Source organism: Colius striatus, chromosome 13 (assembly GCF_028858725.1).
Source record: "Colius striatus isolate bColStr4 chromosome 13, bColStr4.1.hap1, whole genome shotgun sequence".
Taxonomy (NCBI): Eukaryota; Metazoa; Chordata; class Aves; order Coliiformes; family Coliidae; genus Colius; species Colius striatus.
This window is the reverse complement of record NC_084771.1, coordinates 8,841,024-8,856,611: the sequence shown is the minus strand read 5'-3', so window position 1 is coordinate 8,856,611 and position 15,588 is coordinate 8,841,024. Positions and strand designations below refer to the sequence as shown.

The 15,588-nt window shown below is 45.1% G+C and overlaps 1 protein-coding gene across 2 annotated transcripts in view; it reads right to left on the bottom strand.

Annotated features, from left to right (window-relative positions):
- The window catches only part of PAK3 (p21 (RAC1) activated kinase 3), a 65,895-nt gene that overhangs the window by 26,219 nt on the left and 24,088 nt on the right, over positions 1-15,588 (bottom strand). For both annotated transcript variants that reach the window (XM_062006970.1, XM_062006971.1), the window contains exons 2-5: positions 10,875-11,071; positions 7,625-7,725; positions 2,818-2,971; positions 1,130-1,167 (exon numbers count right to left, since the gene is read on the bottom strand). In XM_062006970.1, the coding sequence (XP_061862954.1) occupies positions 1,130-1,167; positions 2,818-2,971; positions 7,625-7,725; positions 10,875-11,049 (468 nt within the window). In that variant the 5' untranslated portion in view covers positions 11,050-11,071. The remainder of the gene's footprint in view (positions 1-1,129; positions 1,168-2,817; positions 2,972-7,624; positions 7,726-10,874; positions 11,072-15,588) is intronic.

Genomic DNA, 15,588 nt, shown 5'->3' with positions numbered 1-15,588 from the left:
TATGTAGAGCTTTCTATGCACCATCAGCACTTTGCTTATATAGGGATAGAAGAGGATTAAGTGGGAAAAAAAAAGAGAAAGGAATAATCACATTATTCCTGTTACATCAAGTTCTTGTGACTATTTTTGCCACTGGGCTCTGTGCTTGGTCTGACAGCACTAAATCGTGCAGCTACAACATATACAATGTCACATTATTTAATGCCAGGCTCCCATTAAGGGGTGAAATGAAATTAAAGTGATGCCAATGACTGCTCCATCCTGACAGAGAGTTTTTTCCCTGTACCATAACACTGAACCAGCCTCCTGAGATGGTAACTTCTGAAGGGCAACATCTCCACTGTCTCTGTCTGTGAGAACAAACCACCACAGCACTTGCCAGTGTGTCCTCACCCACTGGCAAAGCTATTGGGAAGTCTCACCACGCTCTGGTGAACCTCAAACTTCCTTCCACAGCCGTGTGTTACTAAAGGTAATGAACCAGTGGAGCAGAACCAACTGAAAACCTGAAGTGTGAATATTCACAGGTGATTTTTCTTTCACCATCCACACTCTTTGCTGTGTAATCACAGACCTAAAATTAAGTTGCTTAATGCTTGAGAATAAAGGGCCAAATCCCCATTCAGCCACTTGCTATTTAATGCACTAACATTAACACTAATAAATCTGGTCAATACTAACGTGGATGTCATGCCTACACCTTTGTGATTGCCATGGCAATCTGCTATTAATTACAGTGCATGATTACTTCAAACTTCCACAGTTCCAGTGAGTTACATATCAATTATAACCTTATTTACATTCAGCTACACATCCAGCTGTACTGAGGATAAGTCACATAATTTAACAGAAACAGACTGGAAGTTGTTAAAACTAAATTAAAGTGGGCTAATTAGACAGCACTGCATATTGTTGCAAATGATCTATCCCACCCTGGCTAGGAACAGCAAGCAATCTTCTGGCTGCTAAACCAGACTTCCATCTCTTGAAAAGGTCTTAGAAAATGAGCAAACAGCCAGCAAGCCCTTTTCTGCTGCTGCAGACACTAACGTGGACTCTGTCACAAAAGGCAAAGCTTGCTCCACAGTTCTTAGACATCAAGAAAGCCAGAGGGTACTGTCACACTCACCGAAGGATGGGCTTCTATGTATCCATGGGCACTTTTATCTGCAACGGGCAAGAGAAAATTCACCAGATGTGGTTACAAAGCTGCCTGTTATGGGGAATCCCACACAACAAATCCAAATACAGAGCATTTCCCTTTCACAACATCCCTCCAGTACTAACAGTTCTCTTACAGAGCAAGACAGGACAATGGAACAGGTTATTCTTTTTCTACAGTTTCTTCTGTCTATTTTTTGTCTTGTTCTACCAGCAAATAAAGAGAAAACTGGTTACAAAAATGCAGATTGTCTTTAACAGTCAGTGCTTCTGTTCTGCTCAGGAGCTAAAGCAGCTTTGGGTTGGGTTGTTTTTAATGAACTGCATGCTTTGATTTCTCTTTAGCTCACTGAAAATGTTTCCCCACAAAAGCTCCCCCAAAATCTCCCTTGGCCGTGGCAGTTCTGACACAGCACAGTAACAGCTCCTGAGCTCAAGAGCATCCACTGGCAGCTTTGAACTGTGCATTTCATCACACAAGGAGCTGCTGTTTTAGCAAACATTACACTGCCAGGTTAGACAGTCCAATTATGGAATTCAGGGGAAAAAAAAGATGCTTTCCCTCAAAAGAAATGGCAGGAAATGCTGGAAAGAACTGCACAGTTACTAGAAGGATTTGTGAGCAGCTCTCCCGGTCTGCATTTTGGCATTTTGTGTTGGTGAACCAGCACACTGAGGAAATTGCAGACTCCACTGCCACAGCCTGTCACGTGCAGGGAGCTGACCCACCGCAGGTGATGTTACACTGTCCATACCCTGATGGACAGAGACACCCCCATATGAGCTCAAACCATGGACACCAGCTTCACCAAACTAAAGGTATCTTGCTGGTGGCTTTGTTTCCAAACGACTTCAGTTATTAAGGAATAGCAAAAGAACAAGGTAGATATGCTGCAGGGAGTAAAAACCTCTGCTGACTCGCTAGATGTGTCACCAGCCAGAGTCTGCCCAGCAAAACACAGAAAGAATGGGCCAAAGGAAAACTAAAACCCAGGCACACAGCCCTGCTCTCCCAGCTGTGCAACACCACGCCACTTGCAGACTGTACACAACAAAGAGGAACAGCTGACAGCTCATCACATCTGCAGGCTGGCAATGTGAAGACGAGGAGGAGCTTCCTGGAAGAAGCATCAGATGCTGCTGCCTTCCTCCTCATCCTCTGTGGCAAGAGAAGTCCTTTCACATCACAAGAGTGGCTCTCGTAGGTTTGTGACTTTACACAGAGCAACCTGATCCTTGAAAATTCTCCTCTCTCACAAAGCATCACCAAAACCCCTCACAGTTCATAACCTACTGCTCAAAGGATCCCAGAGTAACTCCCAAACTGCACGAAGCCAAGTACCCCCCGTACACCAAGCTGACCACTGTGAAGGAACAAGGATGCAAAGAAACAAGAGCAAACACGACCTTTGGCCACTGATGCTCTGACTGCAAACGGTAACGACTGTTGCATTTAATAGCTGACTTTGCTCTAAAAAGCAGCAACACAGAAAAGTCACAGCTTCAATGACATTTAAGGGGACAAAAGGTGAAATCTAATTCATTTCAGGAGCGTTCCACAAAGTGGAATTTTATAAGGTTGCTTCTTGACCACTTGGATGTTGAATGTCAGCCTGACTCACTCTGGGGCCTTTCTCACAGTGAGATGTGACTTACCTCCTGATGTAAAGCTCATGTATTTCTGGTTGTTTACTGTTTCTTTGGAATCATAAAATTTGAGAACATCTAGAACAGCTTGTGGGTTCTTCTTCTGCTCCAGTTTGGTGATGTTGGAGGTCTGTAGTAGCCTGGCCCACTGCTCTGGAATGCCCTGTAGGTGTCAAGGGGAAAAGAAAGAGGGTTCAGACTCAGCTGCAGCCTGACAGATCTTTACCAAGATCCCATGCTACCTGTGAGATTACTTTCAGAAATTGCCATTGATACCTTACAATTAAAATTAGCAGCTTATACAATAGATGGAATCATTCTCTTCTCTATCAAAATATACAGCTAAAACCAGGATCCAACTTCAAAAAGAAAAGAAAGTTATGACTGTGATAGGAAAAAAAGTGCATGAAACTCATCTTTAAATCAACTCTGCTCTTCCATGGAATAATGATTTAAGGCTTAAGCTTGTTTTCCTGGTGATTCAGTGCAGACATAACAAGGCTATTCTATATTTGTGGACAACAGAGTGTATTTTAGGAGCTTTACACTGGATTTTTAATGCTTAAGAAGGCAAACACATTGTGCTGAAATGATCGCTGCTGTCTGATCCACAGGTAAACCCCACCCTGATACAAGTAATTTCCAGCATACCAGGGACCAGTGTGGGGTCAGCAATCTGCTTTTAAATTCTCAGAATCACAACACTGGGTGGTACCACTGCTGCTAAGGATGTCTCTTTTTCAAGCTCCTGTAGCTCTGTAGGTTCTCTACTGCAAACATACAGAAACAGGGACTCAGAAAACAGGCTGAGTGCCAAAGCCTTGCACGAGTTCTCGGACATCTTGTGAGTGAGGGTGGCATTTGAGCATTGATCCAATCACTGAAAGCCACAGCTCTGTGTTGGTACCGATGGAAAATCGCTTTAAATATCCAGTATAACTTCCTAAATTTCAAAGCCTGTCATTTCCCCCATTTACTGCACAGCCAACGTCTGCCAGCAAACTGTGGAGCTTACTGAATGCAAAACTACACCTGAAGGACACTTTAACTTAACCTTGGTGCCACCCCAATCTAAGTAAACACTTTAATACAGCTTCTTCCTAAGAAGTTCTCCACAAAACAATGTGTGACATGGGCCTCCAAAGTTTAGGATTAATGAAAAGAACAGTGGGATAAGCCAAGCAACAAATCTACTGCACACACATCAACCTGCTGCTGCAGTGCTATGACATCTCAAAGAAGCATTGGGATGCAAGATTCTTTTGGGCCTGTGACGCACCTCTGGGAGCTTCCCTGTGCACATCTGTGAGCCATAGAGATCTGGCTGTAATGGACGTAAATAAAGAAAGAAAAGAAAGTTAAAACAGAATGTGGGACGACTTAGAAGGTGGTAGGAGGAAACCAACAGGCCAAAATGGGCAAGTCCCATCTAAAATGGGAGTTATGAGGTAGGTACCAAATAGATTAGGTGGTGGACAGGCTACAGGAAGACAGAAAAATCACAACTGTTCCAAAGTTTGGAAGCATCATTCCCCCTCCTCTCTTTTTTAAACCAGTTTTTCTCTCCCTCATAAAAGCACCAAACTGAGGGTTAATGGCAAGTGACTGGGAAAACTCCCTGTGGTTCCTTTTTTTTTTCCACTTAAAAAAGAAAACTAATGGAGAAAGATCAGAGGCTTTGCTGTTTGACAAGTTCTGAGAGCCAGGTGAGGATTTCTGCATGGCTCTACACAAGGCTTTTCCAATGGTTCCCCAGCCCTGGGCCCAACAGTTGGCCAGTGCACGAGTCAGCAAAGTGGAGCAGAGAAAGCAGCTGGTCAAACTTGGGTTTCCCACGGGGAGGTTGGGTATTGGTAGAATGCAAACAACCTGTGTGTCAGGCTGGAAATCAGGACAGTTCTAAAGAAATGATCCATTAGGTTAATAAAGTGCAACTTCTTTGGATCTATGGCCACAACCTTCTCCCACTTGCTAATGTCATGATCTCCACACTTTAAAAGTTTGGTGCGTGACCACGTTTTGATTCTAGATTGGGGAGCAGGAAACTGTTTCCAAAATGCATGCCTTACAAAACACACTCCCCAAAGCCCTGCAAACCACACCTCTTCCTCCATTCAAAAATGCAGCTGCTGCTTCAAAATAAATCACCACAAAGCTCTAGCAGCATGCTCCCACCCAACAGCTTCCAACCGATTCCGCTCAGAGCTTTCAAAGCCCTACTTCTCAGCAAATGTGGTTGCTCCAAGCACAGTGAAATGGAGACACAACACATGTTCATGAGCAACACCACAGCTTGGTGCTGAAGCCTGAAAGCCAAAACTGGAGCCCATGCAACTTGGATTTGAGATGCAACTAAGAGCAACCAGGTGATGCAGCTGGCGATGTGTGTTAGGGGGCAGAGAATGGCCCAATGCATTGCACAGACCCAGGAGAGCAGATGCTGGCACGACAACTGTAACAACTCAAAACCAAACCAAAATAACCCCAGGTATTTGCACACTGATTGGACATTCTCATGGCACTTCCAAACTTTTGAAAGAGACAGACAGTGTGATCACTAGACAGTGGGAGTGTTTGCACGGGGTATGGCTGGTGGCAGTCCCTTCAGCAGGACATACTTACCACTGACTACCCAGCTGCTACACGCCTTGTATCCAGGTTGGGACAAGTCACCAATGCCTGATGTCATGTGTAACACAGTGCTTGCACCTGGGATTAGTTGGGAGCTGGCAGCTAGTTCTGAATGGTGCAAGAATCGCCTTGCTTTGACTGACATTTTGCCCTGTACTGGAAAGCTGCACGGGGGAAGTCAGTGACCCCTTTGCTTTGCATTGGTTAGAGCCTTCTCAAACTTCAGTGCTGCACTTCCAGCTTTTAAAACAAGCCTTGCTGTAGAAATATTGTGTAATGGTGAAAGAGCAGCCACGTCCTGTCCACTGTTTTGAAAGGGGGAAAGAAATATTAAGGAGAAATTCTGCCAGAGCAATAAAGCTGGACACGCTCAGCCATGTACAGGTGTGCTGTGCTGTAAAAGGCCAGGACCTGTGCTGGTGGCATCTGACACCAAAAACAATATCCCAAAATACAATAAATCTCTGATGCTAGAGGCTTTTTGGCACATTGGCTGATAATAACAACATTCAAACTGATCCAAACCGTGATCTCTGCTCGTGCTTAGGACACAAGTGTGTCAGTCTCCATGCCTCTCCTTTTGGCTCCTGCTGGCAGGGACATAAAACTAAGTAGGAACTACCCCACCAGTCAGGCTACAAGAGAACACGATGGTAAGCCATCATGTTTGCATAGAGGCAGAGGAAAAAGGCTGAGGCACAAGGCAGAAATAAAGGCAGAAGGCTGAAAGGATGAATACAGAATATGAACAGCAGAACATTCAGTGGGGAGGGCAGTGAAACAAAGAGGGAAGGAAGGAAAGGAAATACAGACAGGAAAAGGAGATGTAACACCAAAGGGAGAAAACAAAAGCAGAAAGTAACATAACATATGATACCAAGATAAAGAGAATGGCACTGAGGATTAACCTGAACAAATATATGGCCACAGGGAGAGACAGAGCACAAAAAAGAGGAAAATGAGGATAGAGAGTAGAGAAAAGACAATTTTCAAAGCTTTATGCTAAGTGTCTGATCAAAAGTGACCACATCTGGGCTTTTAAAATGAGCATTTAATCCAGCCCAAGGGTTTGGCACAGAATACATTTTGAAGTAAGATTTTGTAAGTGACATCTGTTTTAAAAAGGCTAATTAACTAGCCCACATATTTTAAACGTAGCTGGATCTCCTAATTACTAAGGATAATTCAATTTCACTCCTCCTTTGAAGACATGCTATCACTAAGGGTGTCTTTTTTGCCTTCCACTGTTACTGTTGTCATTACTATTGCTGCTGCTACTGTAGCATGCAGAAGGCTCCCAGCTTGTTGAAAGGTTTGTGAGAAACAGCAACAGGGTGGAAAAAACAATGATGTAGAAATGACATTCAGGGCTCAAACTCTTGACAGTCCACCATGATTTGTCCCAGCCTGGTTGGTGTATGCAGCCAGTCAGCACCAGCACACTTGATGATTTGATGTGTGGTGGTAACAGTCTGATCACTCAGCTCACAGGGTACTACCGATGGAGAGCTGCTGATGTTTCCCCTCCAAAGCTCAACCAAATTTAAGCTTCCTGCCATCTTAGCTTTCAGGATTATGGGTTTCAGCATCTACCAATCTTGAGAGAAAATGCTTTGAGGCCCCTTACATACCTCAAGGAGCTTCCCCCAGGCTCATTTTAATCAGCACTTGGTGTGACACAAGCAGAAAGAGCTGACTGCTGTTCTATCCACACATAAAGGCTACACACGTGTCTCATCACCTGCTCTATGGACAAAGTTTGAAGGACATCAAATGAAAACTGACTTCCACAATGTTGTTGCTTTGTGGGCATCTCCAAGGGCTGTCTGCAGAATGGCTGTATCTACAGTAAGACATCCACTATGCACATGTCTTGTGGTTTTTATGCTTTTCCAAAGACATCGAGTACCCAACCTCTGTAGCAGCTTGTGGGACTGATAAAAGCATACACCTACGTTCTTCCTGGTTTTCATTTTCCACAGACACTCTGCTGACAATCCTTGGAGAAAACAATAACAACAGTAGCCTGAATCTGAAGTAAAACACTCCAAATCCTTAAGCCCAACAAACAAAAGTCTTTCTCCACAGCCTGGCTGCCGACATCTGACGTTTCTGGCAACAGGAGGTTGTTTTACCATCAAAAAACTGGAAGCTCTGGTAGGCACACGATACAGTGGCTACTTACTGTGAATTCTCCAGTGACAGCATCAAATCCCACATGAATGGTATGTTCAAAGTCTGAAGGAAGAGAGATCTCGGGACGTTCTTTCTCTTTCTTCTTGTTGGCTAGAGGCAAAATGTTAACATGCGCTTATTTTCTGCACAGCTTTCCAGTCAAAACATTTCAAAATGAGATGTGCTCTGAACAGTGTTTTGAAAGTGGAAAACAAATCGATGAACATCCATCTTACTTGACAAATAGACCCAAGGTGCTTGACAGATAGACCCAAGCTAATACCACACCAGCCTGTAAACCTGTCTGGGGAGGTCTAGCAAGTGTTACTTCGTTTTGGTTTTCTTCCAGTCAGTGTCACAGCTGCCAGAGGAAGCTGTTCATGAAGTAGCCTTCTTAGGCTCTCCCTACCCAGTATGATTTCTGTTATCAGTTCATTCTTTCTTTCTTTCTTTCTTTCATCAACTTTTCATTTTTAGCAACTGACTCCTGTTTGACCCTGGTGTGTGTGCTCCTGTGGAAGTGAAGCACCCAGGACACACATGTGCATGCCTGTTTGCATGGCTTTCCTCCAAATTGCTTTTTGTCAAACTCAGGTGTTTGAAGATTTCTGCAAGTTATGTGAAAACAAGCAGCTCAGGAGAAGTCCAAGATCCTATTCCTGCCTCCTCCCTGAGTAAAAGGCTGAAGCAGCAGCTCTGTATTAGAAACCACAGAACCTGCACAGCAACAAGATCCCATGAATGCCATGGGAAAACCTTCATCTGAGCTCTCAATCAACCAAGACACATAGCCATAAAGACCTGGCTTTATTAGTCCCTGGGAATTCCTTGTTTCTAAGTCACTCCACCAGTAGTCACAGGTGTGGAGTGTCTTATCAAAGGAGATAAGAGTTGGAAGCAAGTCAATCTGCTTATGTTTCTCCTCTCCCTCCTATTTTAACACCTTTTGAAAGTAACATCCCTTGTTGTCATCCATCTCCTGTGCTTTTTACTATTGACAAACCTCACTTCAGCCCAGCTTTATTGACTGATAAAGAATGAGTGGAATAAACCAAGAGAAGCTGCCTTCACTCTGATGCATCACGAATCCACGTTCAGCAGAAGCTGCCCTGAAAAATGGTGACAATAATGCCAGTTCTGGAGAACCCTCAGACACCCAGATAAACACTTGAACCATGTGCAAACATCTATCCTGCTGGCAGGTACCTGAAATATCTGGCTTCCCTGGAGAACCAGTGTGCTCCAAGACCAACTACCATGTGGTTGCATAATACAGTACAGAGCTATTGGTAGGATCTTTTTTAGTGCCAGTGATATTTCTGTACCAGCCCAGAGGGGAGCTGCCACTCTATAAAATAATAACACTCCAACTAATACAAAATACATTTGTTGTTCCAGGGGAAAAGGATTGGAACAGAACACATGTTACAGTGCCCACCTGCAGTATGCAAGAGTTAACACCAGCTCTGGAACTAAGCCATGCATAAAGCACTCATGCAGAATACAGAGCCACATCATGTCTTCAGGAAAGCAATGTGCACCCCAGGATCCCACCTCTCCTCTGCTGCCCTCCTTACCAGCCTAACTGTGTCTGGTTTCCACATCCTCACTGTGGTCCTGAGCAGGCTTGCTCTACAGATCTGATGTGACAAGACTTCACACTAACAGCAGTGAGAAACTCCAAGATACAGAGGAGGTTTAGACTGTGCCTATCACAGTGGGACTCTGTATCAGGGTCTCTAAGGCCTGTGTATCATTGTTTATTAATGATAATATGAAAATGAATACATGTGCCACAGTTAGACATACATAAATACAGAATACATTAAATACAGAATTAAACACCTTGCAACACCCTCACCCCTCCTCAGTCTGAAAACTGACACTTCTGCCCATCTCCTGCAATTCAAACCCCTTGTTTGACATAGGCTGGCATGACTTTGAAGCAAGCATTGTCTGGCTTCAAGGGGTTTATACTGGACATTCCTGTCTGACTTTTTTACAAATGCCCCTCAAAACACACTCCCTGCTGCACTCAGCCAGGAGGGCCACCCACACCTCAGCACCCATTACAGATGAAAAGAGACCAAGGAAAGAGTGCTGTCTTGCACAGACTGCATCATCATTATGATGTTAAAAGAGCAGTTGTGTGGGGGGAAAAAAAAGTGACTCAGCTAAGTGTCATCTTTTCCCATGCTTATGCCCTGTTTGTTCACCTCCTCCACCTCATTCTGTTCTTTCCTCCAGCCCCTGTCCTTTCCACTATCACTCACACTCCTTCCTGCTCTGTTCCTCCTGTCCTACCCCTGCAGCCTTGTCCTTATCTTTCTGCTCCATTAGTCTTAACCCCACTGGATTCTTTCTCCTTCCTTCCTTTCTTGATTTTCCATACTATTCCTGGTCACACTCTTATCCTTCATTTGTGTGCCAATTCTTTCTAGGAGGATTTGTTCCACTAGCTTCCCAGGGACCAAGGTGAGGTGGATGGGCCCATAGTTCCTCAGATCCTCCTTCTTAAAGACAGAGGCAACATTTGAGTTTTTACAGTCATCAGGAACATCCCCCAGTCACCACAGCTTTCCAAAGATCATCAAGAGTGGCCTTGCAGAGACACCAGTCAGCTCCCTCAGCACGTGTGGGTACAGCCCTGCAGTTCCCATGGCACTACAACCAGCCAAGATCCTTTCTCTTATACTCTGTAAACATACTGACCCGAAACACACTCCTTTCTGCAAATGTACTTCAAAGAATGCAACTGAAGTGCTGTTTCCTGGGGTTTAAAAGACCCTCTTGCTGCACCCACACCTAGCAGGTGTTAAACCAAGCCCTTCTGCATTTGCTCACCGCACAGGCAATAAGCAAGAAGCAAGTCCCTGAACCCAAAAGCACCAGGCACGTTGCCTTCTCACTTCTGCAGATGCCCTTTCAAAAGCAGACAACCTCATCTCTCCTTCTTGCTGTGGATGTCAAACAAAATCCAAAGGGAAGGATTCCCCAGCTGAACCACAAAGCTCTTTTCAAAAGGCAGGCTGCACAGCTTGTGCATGTTTCACTGGCTTTTCCAACACAAGCAACACCTGAACACCTCCCTCCTCTTTTGTAACACTAGAGTCATTGGAACAGAAGGGCTTTGGAAGGACTTTACCACGTTGTGCGACTGAAACAGAAAGAAAAGAGAGGCAGGAAGGGAGCACAGCAACCAACAGCCACGAGAGAGCAGACACAGATGTAGGCACCCATTGGCACTGCTGATACTTTACTTTTATCCCCTCCTCCTGGGAAGATGGAGCGAAGCCTGGCCTTCTTGTTCTTCTCCTCGGGGGCCATGGGGAGCGGCTTGGAGCTGTGGTTGAGCGCTGAGGAATCGCGGTTGTTGCTGTTCATTCTCAACGGCGGCGCTGGAGGTTTCTCTTCAATATCCAGGCTATCGGACATCTTCAGCAGCCCTCACAGCCTCCTGCAAAGCAGAACACAGAGTGCCTGTCACCTAAAGGTGCCAAGGGGAGGAAAGAGGGTAAGAAAAGCTTTCTGCTGGAATCAGGAGGCCTCTCTATTAGAAGTTTGCTCTGAGTAAGGTTACTGCTGGCTACGATAAATGCATGCTGTGGCCAAGCCTAAAGATCAATTCAATACCATTAAAATAAAGCCTTTTCAATCCCTGTTAATTTAGGGTTTTTTTTACCTACAACTTTTTCCCCTGTAGTTGTTTACAATCCAAATTCTCCTCTAAAACCAGACTTAAAGCAAAACTTAGAGGATTTACTGAAACTGGTAGTGAACCACTCATATGATGTAAGAAACAGGGTGCACCTTGGGGGAACAGGAGGTACAACCATTAAGATCCCTTTTTCATCCCTGCTCTGTATGTGGAGGTGGCTTTAAGTCCTGGGAGTGTGGGACTTCAAAAAGGATGATATTCCCAATGGCAATTTCATTGCACAAGTACCAATTAAAACATTACTTGCCTATAAAAAAAAGCAATGTATTTGCTTTAAAATCAATCAAAACCTGAGCAGGGAAATTATCACAGACCTCATTAGAGGTCTCCTCTTTCTGTCCTGCTACCACACAGCTCTGTCACCACAGGACTGGTTGTGCCACAGCCTTGAGTAACAGCGCCATAAAGCTTCAAGTGTGGTATCTCAGCAAGGGCTGGGACACATCTCTGTTAGCCACTAAAAACAGGGGAAAAAAAATACCCAGAAATTATCACAAAGCTTTCTGAAGTTGGAGAAAGACAGGGCAGGCAAGACTCCAATCCCCTCATGTTTCCTAACTATTAAACTTCAAGCGTGGATTAAGCAGCTGGTTTCACAAACAAGCAACCCTTGGTGAAACAAAGTGGTGGAAGGCCTGAAAGCAGAGTATGATTTCAGACAGATCAGATGTGATGTGGGCTACACTGCATGTTTTTGAGGGTTACAGTTCAAAGGGCACCTTGCCTTCCAAGCCCTCTAACATCAACTTGGCTCCTTTTATGGAAGGCACGTGCAGATCACTGTGCGTGTGTTTCAGACCTCTCTGTCTGCTGATTCACAGACAACACAAGTTACTGCAGTCATCAGCTACTCTCTTACATTTAACATGAAGCAACCCATGTTTTTCAGCTGTGGAAGTTGTAAGGTTTTGGGGTTTTATTCAGAAGCATCAGCCAACCATAGTGAGTGTCACACGAAGGGGTCGTGGAGCTCACTGCTGCTCTCACGTGGGTCAGGTAAAGCTTGGGTCAGGTTGAGGGGTCTCAGGGTTGTTTGCTTGGGGTTTTTTAGCCTAAGAACCAAGGTTAACACTTTCAACAACTGCATTTTTTTTATACAGCTGGAATATTGTCAGGATTTCCAGCTGACAGATTAACAGGGGATAATCAAACCCATGTTGCCTTGACTGACACTATCTGACCAACTGAAACACGCAGACATGTTCCCTCTGGCCTGTTTTCCATGGCAGGGCCATTTTAGCCTTCGTTACCATTTTCAAATTACCACACAGAGAACAAACACTTCTTTATTACAGGACTTAGATTCTTCATTTTGAGATTCCAAAACGACAGATCTGAGACTCAAAGCACCTGCCCAGTGACAGGAATGGGAAATGAAATGCCCCATCACCTCTCTGTTTTGCACCAAACCCTGAGTCCACAAAGAGGGATTCCTGAGCATCTGGATCCTCAAGGGATCCCAAGGACACATCCCAGGGTCAGACTGTTGCAAATCCTACCAACTGCTGCTCCCAGTCCTTTCCCTAGGACACACAGCATGAAACAGGGATCCTGGAGCACTTGTGTTCACCAGCCAAAGGAGATGTCCACTTGTATGCCCAAGCCCTGTGTGGACTGACAGACCTTCCCTAGGCCATGGAGTTGCTCACCTCCACATGCACAGGTCACAGCCAACCCCAGACGGCCGCTCATCAGAGCTCTTCTTTCATGCCTGGAAGTGTGGAAAAGATCCCACACTCTTAATTAACCAAGTTATGCATAGGAAGCAGCTGCCAGACAGAGGGATGGGTCTGCCCTTTAGAACACACCACCTGGGAGAGCACAGAAGGGATCCTTCACAGACAGCTGTGCTCCCCAGCACGTGCCCACTCCCCACCAGAGCCAGCCCAGCAACCAGGCAGAGATCGACTGGGAGACCTGCTCTGCTGAGGGAGGAACGTGGCCCACCCTCCTATGGAGGCACACAGGGAGGCAAGAACATGCTTTAACATCACCAGGGAATAGCTACAGCTGTGCCTGGGCTTGGGCTTGTGCTGATGTAAGTACAGACTAGCCTCTTTACCTAGAGAACTAAATGCTTTTGTAGATTTAGGTCAGTTAACATTACCAATGTTAGTCACCTCTCTCTTGAAATGCAAAGGTTTTCCAGTAATGAGGGAGGAGGGGAAAGAAGGGATAGTGATGACAACTACTGCAAGGTAACCACAAGTGGATGTGCAGTGTGTGTTACCTTGGAGAAGGGAAAATGCACAACATGCAGGTATTCCTGCAGAGGGAAGCAGGAGGGAGCTGCCAGCCTATGAAGCCCAGCACAGACATCTAGATGTGGCTCCCTGTCCTACCCCCAATTCTCACAGACTCAGAGCTTATGGAAACAGAGGCTTCTATTTTCTCTTTAACCCACCTCCAAACACTTTTCCAGTGCCAAAGACAGCCTTCAGTCCCCAAGCCCACCGGTGTGAGGCTGCCCACGGAGGCACAAAGGCACGTTTCCAGCTCGTTATCAAAAAGCAAGAAGGTTACTCTGTGCAGGCACAAAGTTTCAGCTGTCCCTCGGGATGGGACAACTCTGTCACTGGATCTATTTGTAAACAATGCCAGTTTGATGCAATAGGTCCTCCCCTGAGATTTCATCCCACAATGAATACTATTAAGGGTTTCTGGCCCCATTTGCCTATGATGTCATTATTTCCCAGATTTTGAAAGGAAGGCTATATTTTGTCCAGAGCTGTTTCAGGCTCAGTTTCAAGAACTGTACAAAGCTCTTTTATTCACTCCTAAACTAGAAAAAAAAAGGAAAGAAGAAAGAGGAGGGAAGATAGCCTGAAAGGTTTAATGGTTGATATTCACTTTCTAAAGCCATTCTAAATGAAAACTGAAACAAACCACAAGGCAATATGCACCAAGAGACTTACAGTTTCTGGTTTTCCTGATCAGAGCCCATCTGCTGTTCCATTCACTCTGACTTTGAGAATTGCCATGTACCACTGCAGCACAATACATCACCTAAGACTTCAGATTGTAAAGTGTTTCATACTGCTTTACTCCAGTCTTAAGAGAAATCCTGTAACAAGTGCAGGGTCAGCAAGAGATTTAGCTGAGAAACTTCTCAGCTTGGATGAGTTCCTGTGTGCCCTACTCTAGGTGGCCCTGCTCTGGCTGAGGGTTGGGCTGGATGAGCTTTCGAGGTCCCTTCCAGCCCTTGAGACTCTGTGATCCTGGTAAACCCTGCATGCAGACCTGTGAAATGCTGTGCCCCATCACTGCATGCTGCTGCAATACAGCTACCTGAGCTCTTTACCTTACCAGAGCTGAGCAGAGACAGCCACTCAGGCTGTCAGCAGAGAGCTTTTGGAAGAGGCCAGACTGTGCTCACCAAATGGATGGAGCGCACAATCACCAGGACCTTCCTCACCTCAGTCCTCAAAGACCCCATTAATGCAACCAAGGCAGTGTTGGTAACCCTTTTAAAATAAATGTGTAAGATAACAGCATGTGTGCAACGGAGAGGATGGGTACCCAGTAACTGCCTCCTTCCTGAGAAAATCCCTTTAATGCCCACTGGCTTTGAGGAAGCATTTACACAGACTGCTGTACCAAACACAGGGGTGTATGTCAGCCATGGCTTCACAGCCCAGTGGCAAAAGCTGAGATGAAATTCTCAACCAGGTCATTTGCTTCTACATAACTATTACAGGGTTATAGAAAAAGATCCAACATCCCTCCCTTTCCCCTCCACCTCTTGCAATCACCAGTTTTATTAAGTGTAAAGACAAACACTGACTTTAAATATATGGCATTCAGCTTCCCCATGACTCAATTTCCCCTTTGCAAAAGCCTTTCTTATAATATTTTTGCATCTAGTTCTTGCCAAGCTAGGGAGAAGAGAGGAAGATTCTCAAAGCACCCAAATGTCTTCAAAACAACACACACACACGGAATTGGTTGAGTACAGTTCAAGTCCAGAGCACAATTTCATGCTGGGCCTTTATCCCAGCAAGCTCTTCACCCCTGTGTGTCTGGGGAATACTGTTTGTAGATAGACCTCCAATAGCTCTCTGAGGTTTGTCACGTTATTTAGAAGTCTGCAGCACTCAGACACGACTGGTTCCAATTAAAACCTCACAAAGAGTATCCTGTTTGCAGAGACACTGGTGTTCATTTTCAAAGCCTCGGAGATACTGTTGCAGTTTGTGATGCTGCAAAACTGCTTCTGAGGTCCTGGACTGGAAGGAGCCATGCCAATTCTCAGGCAG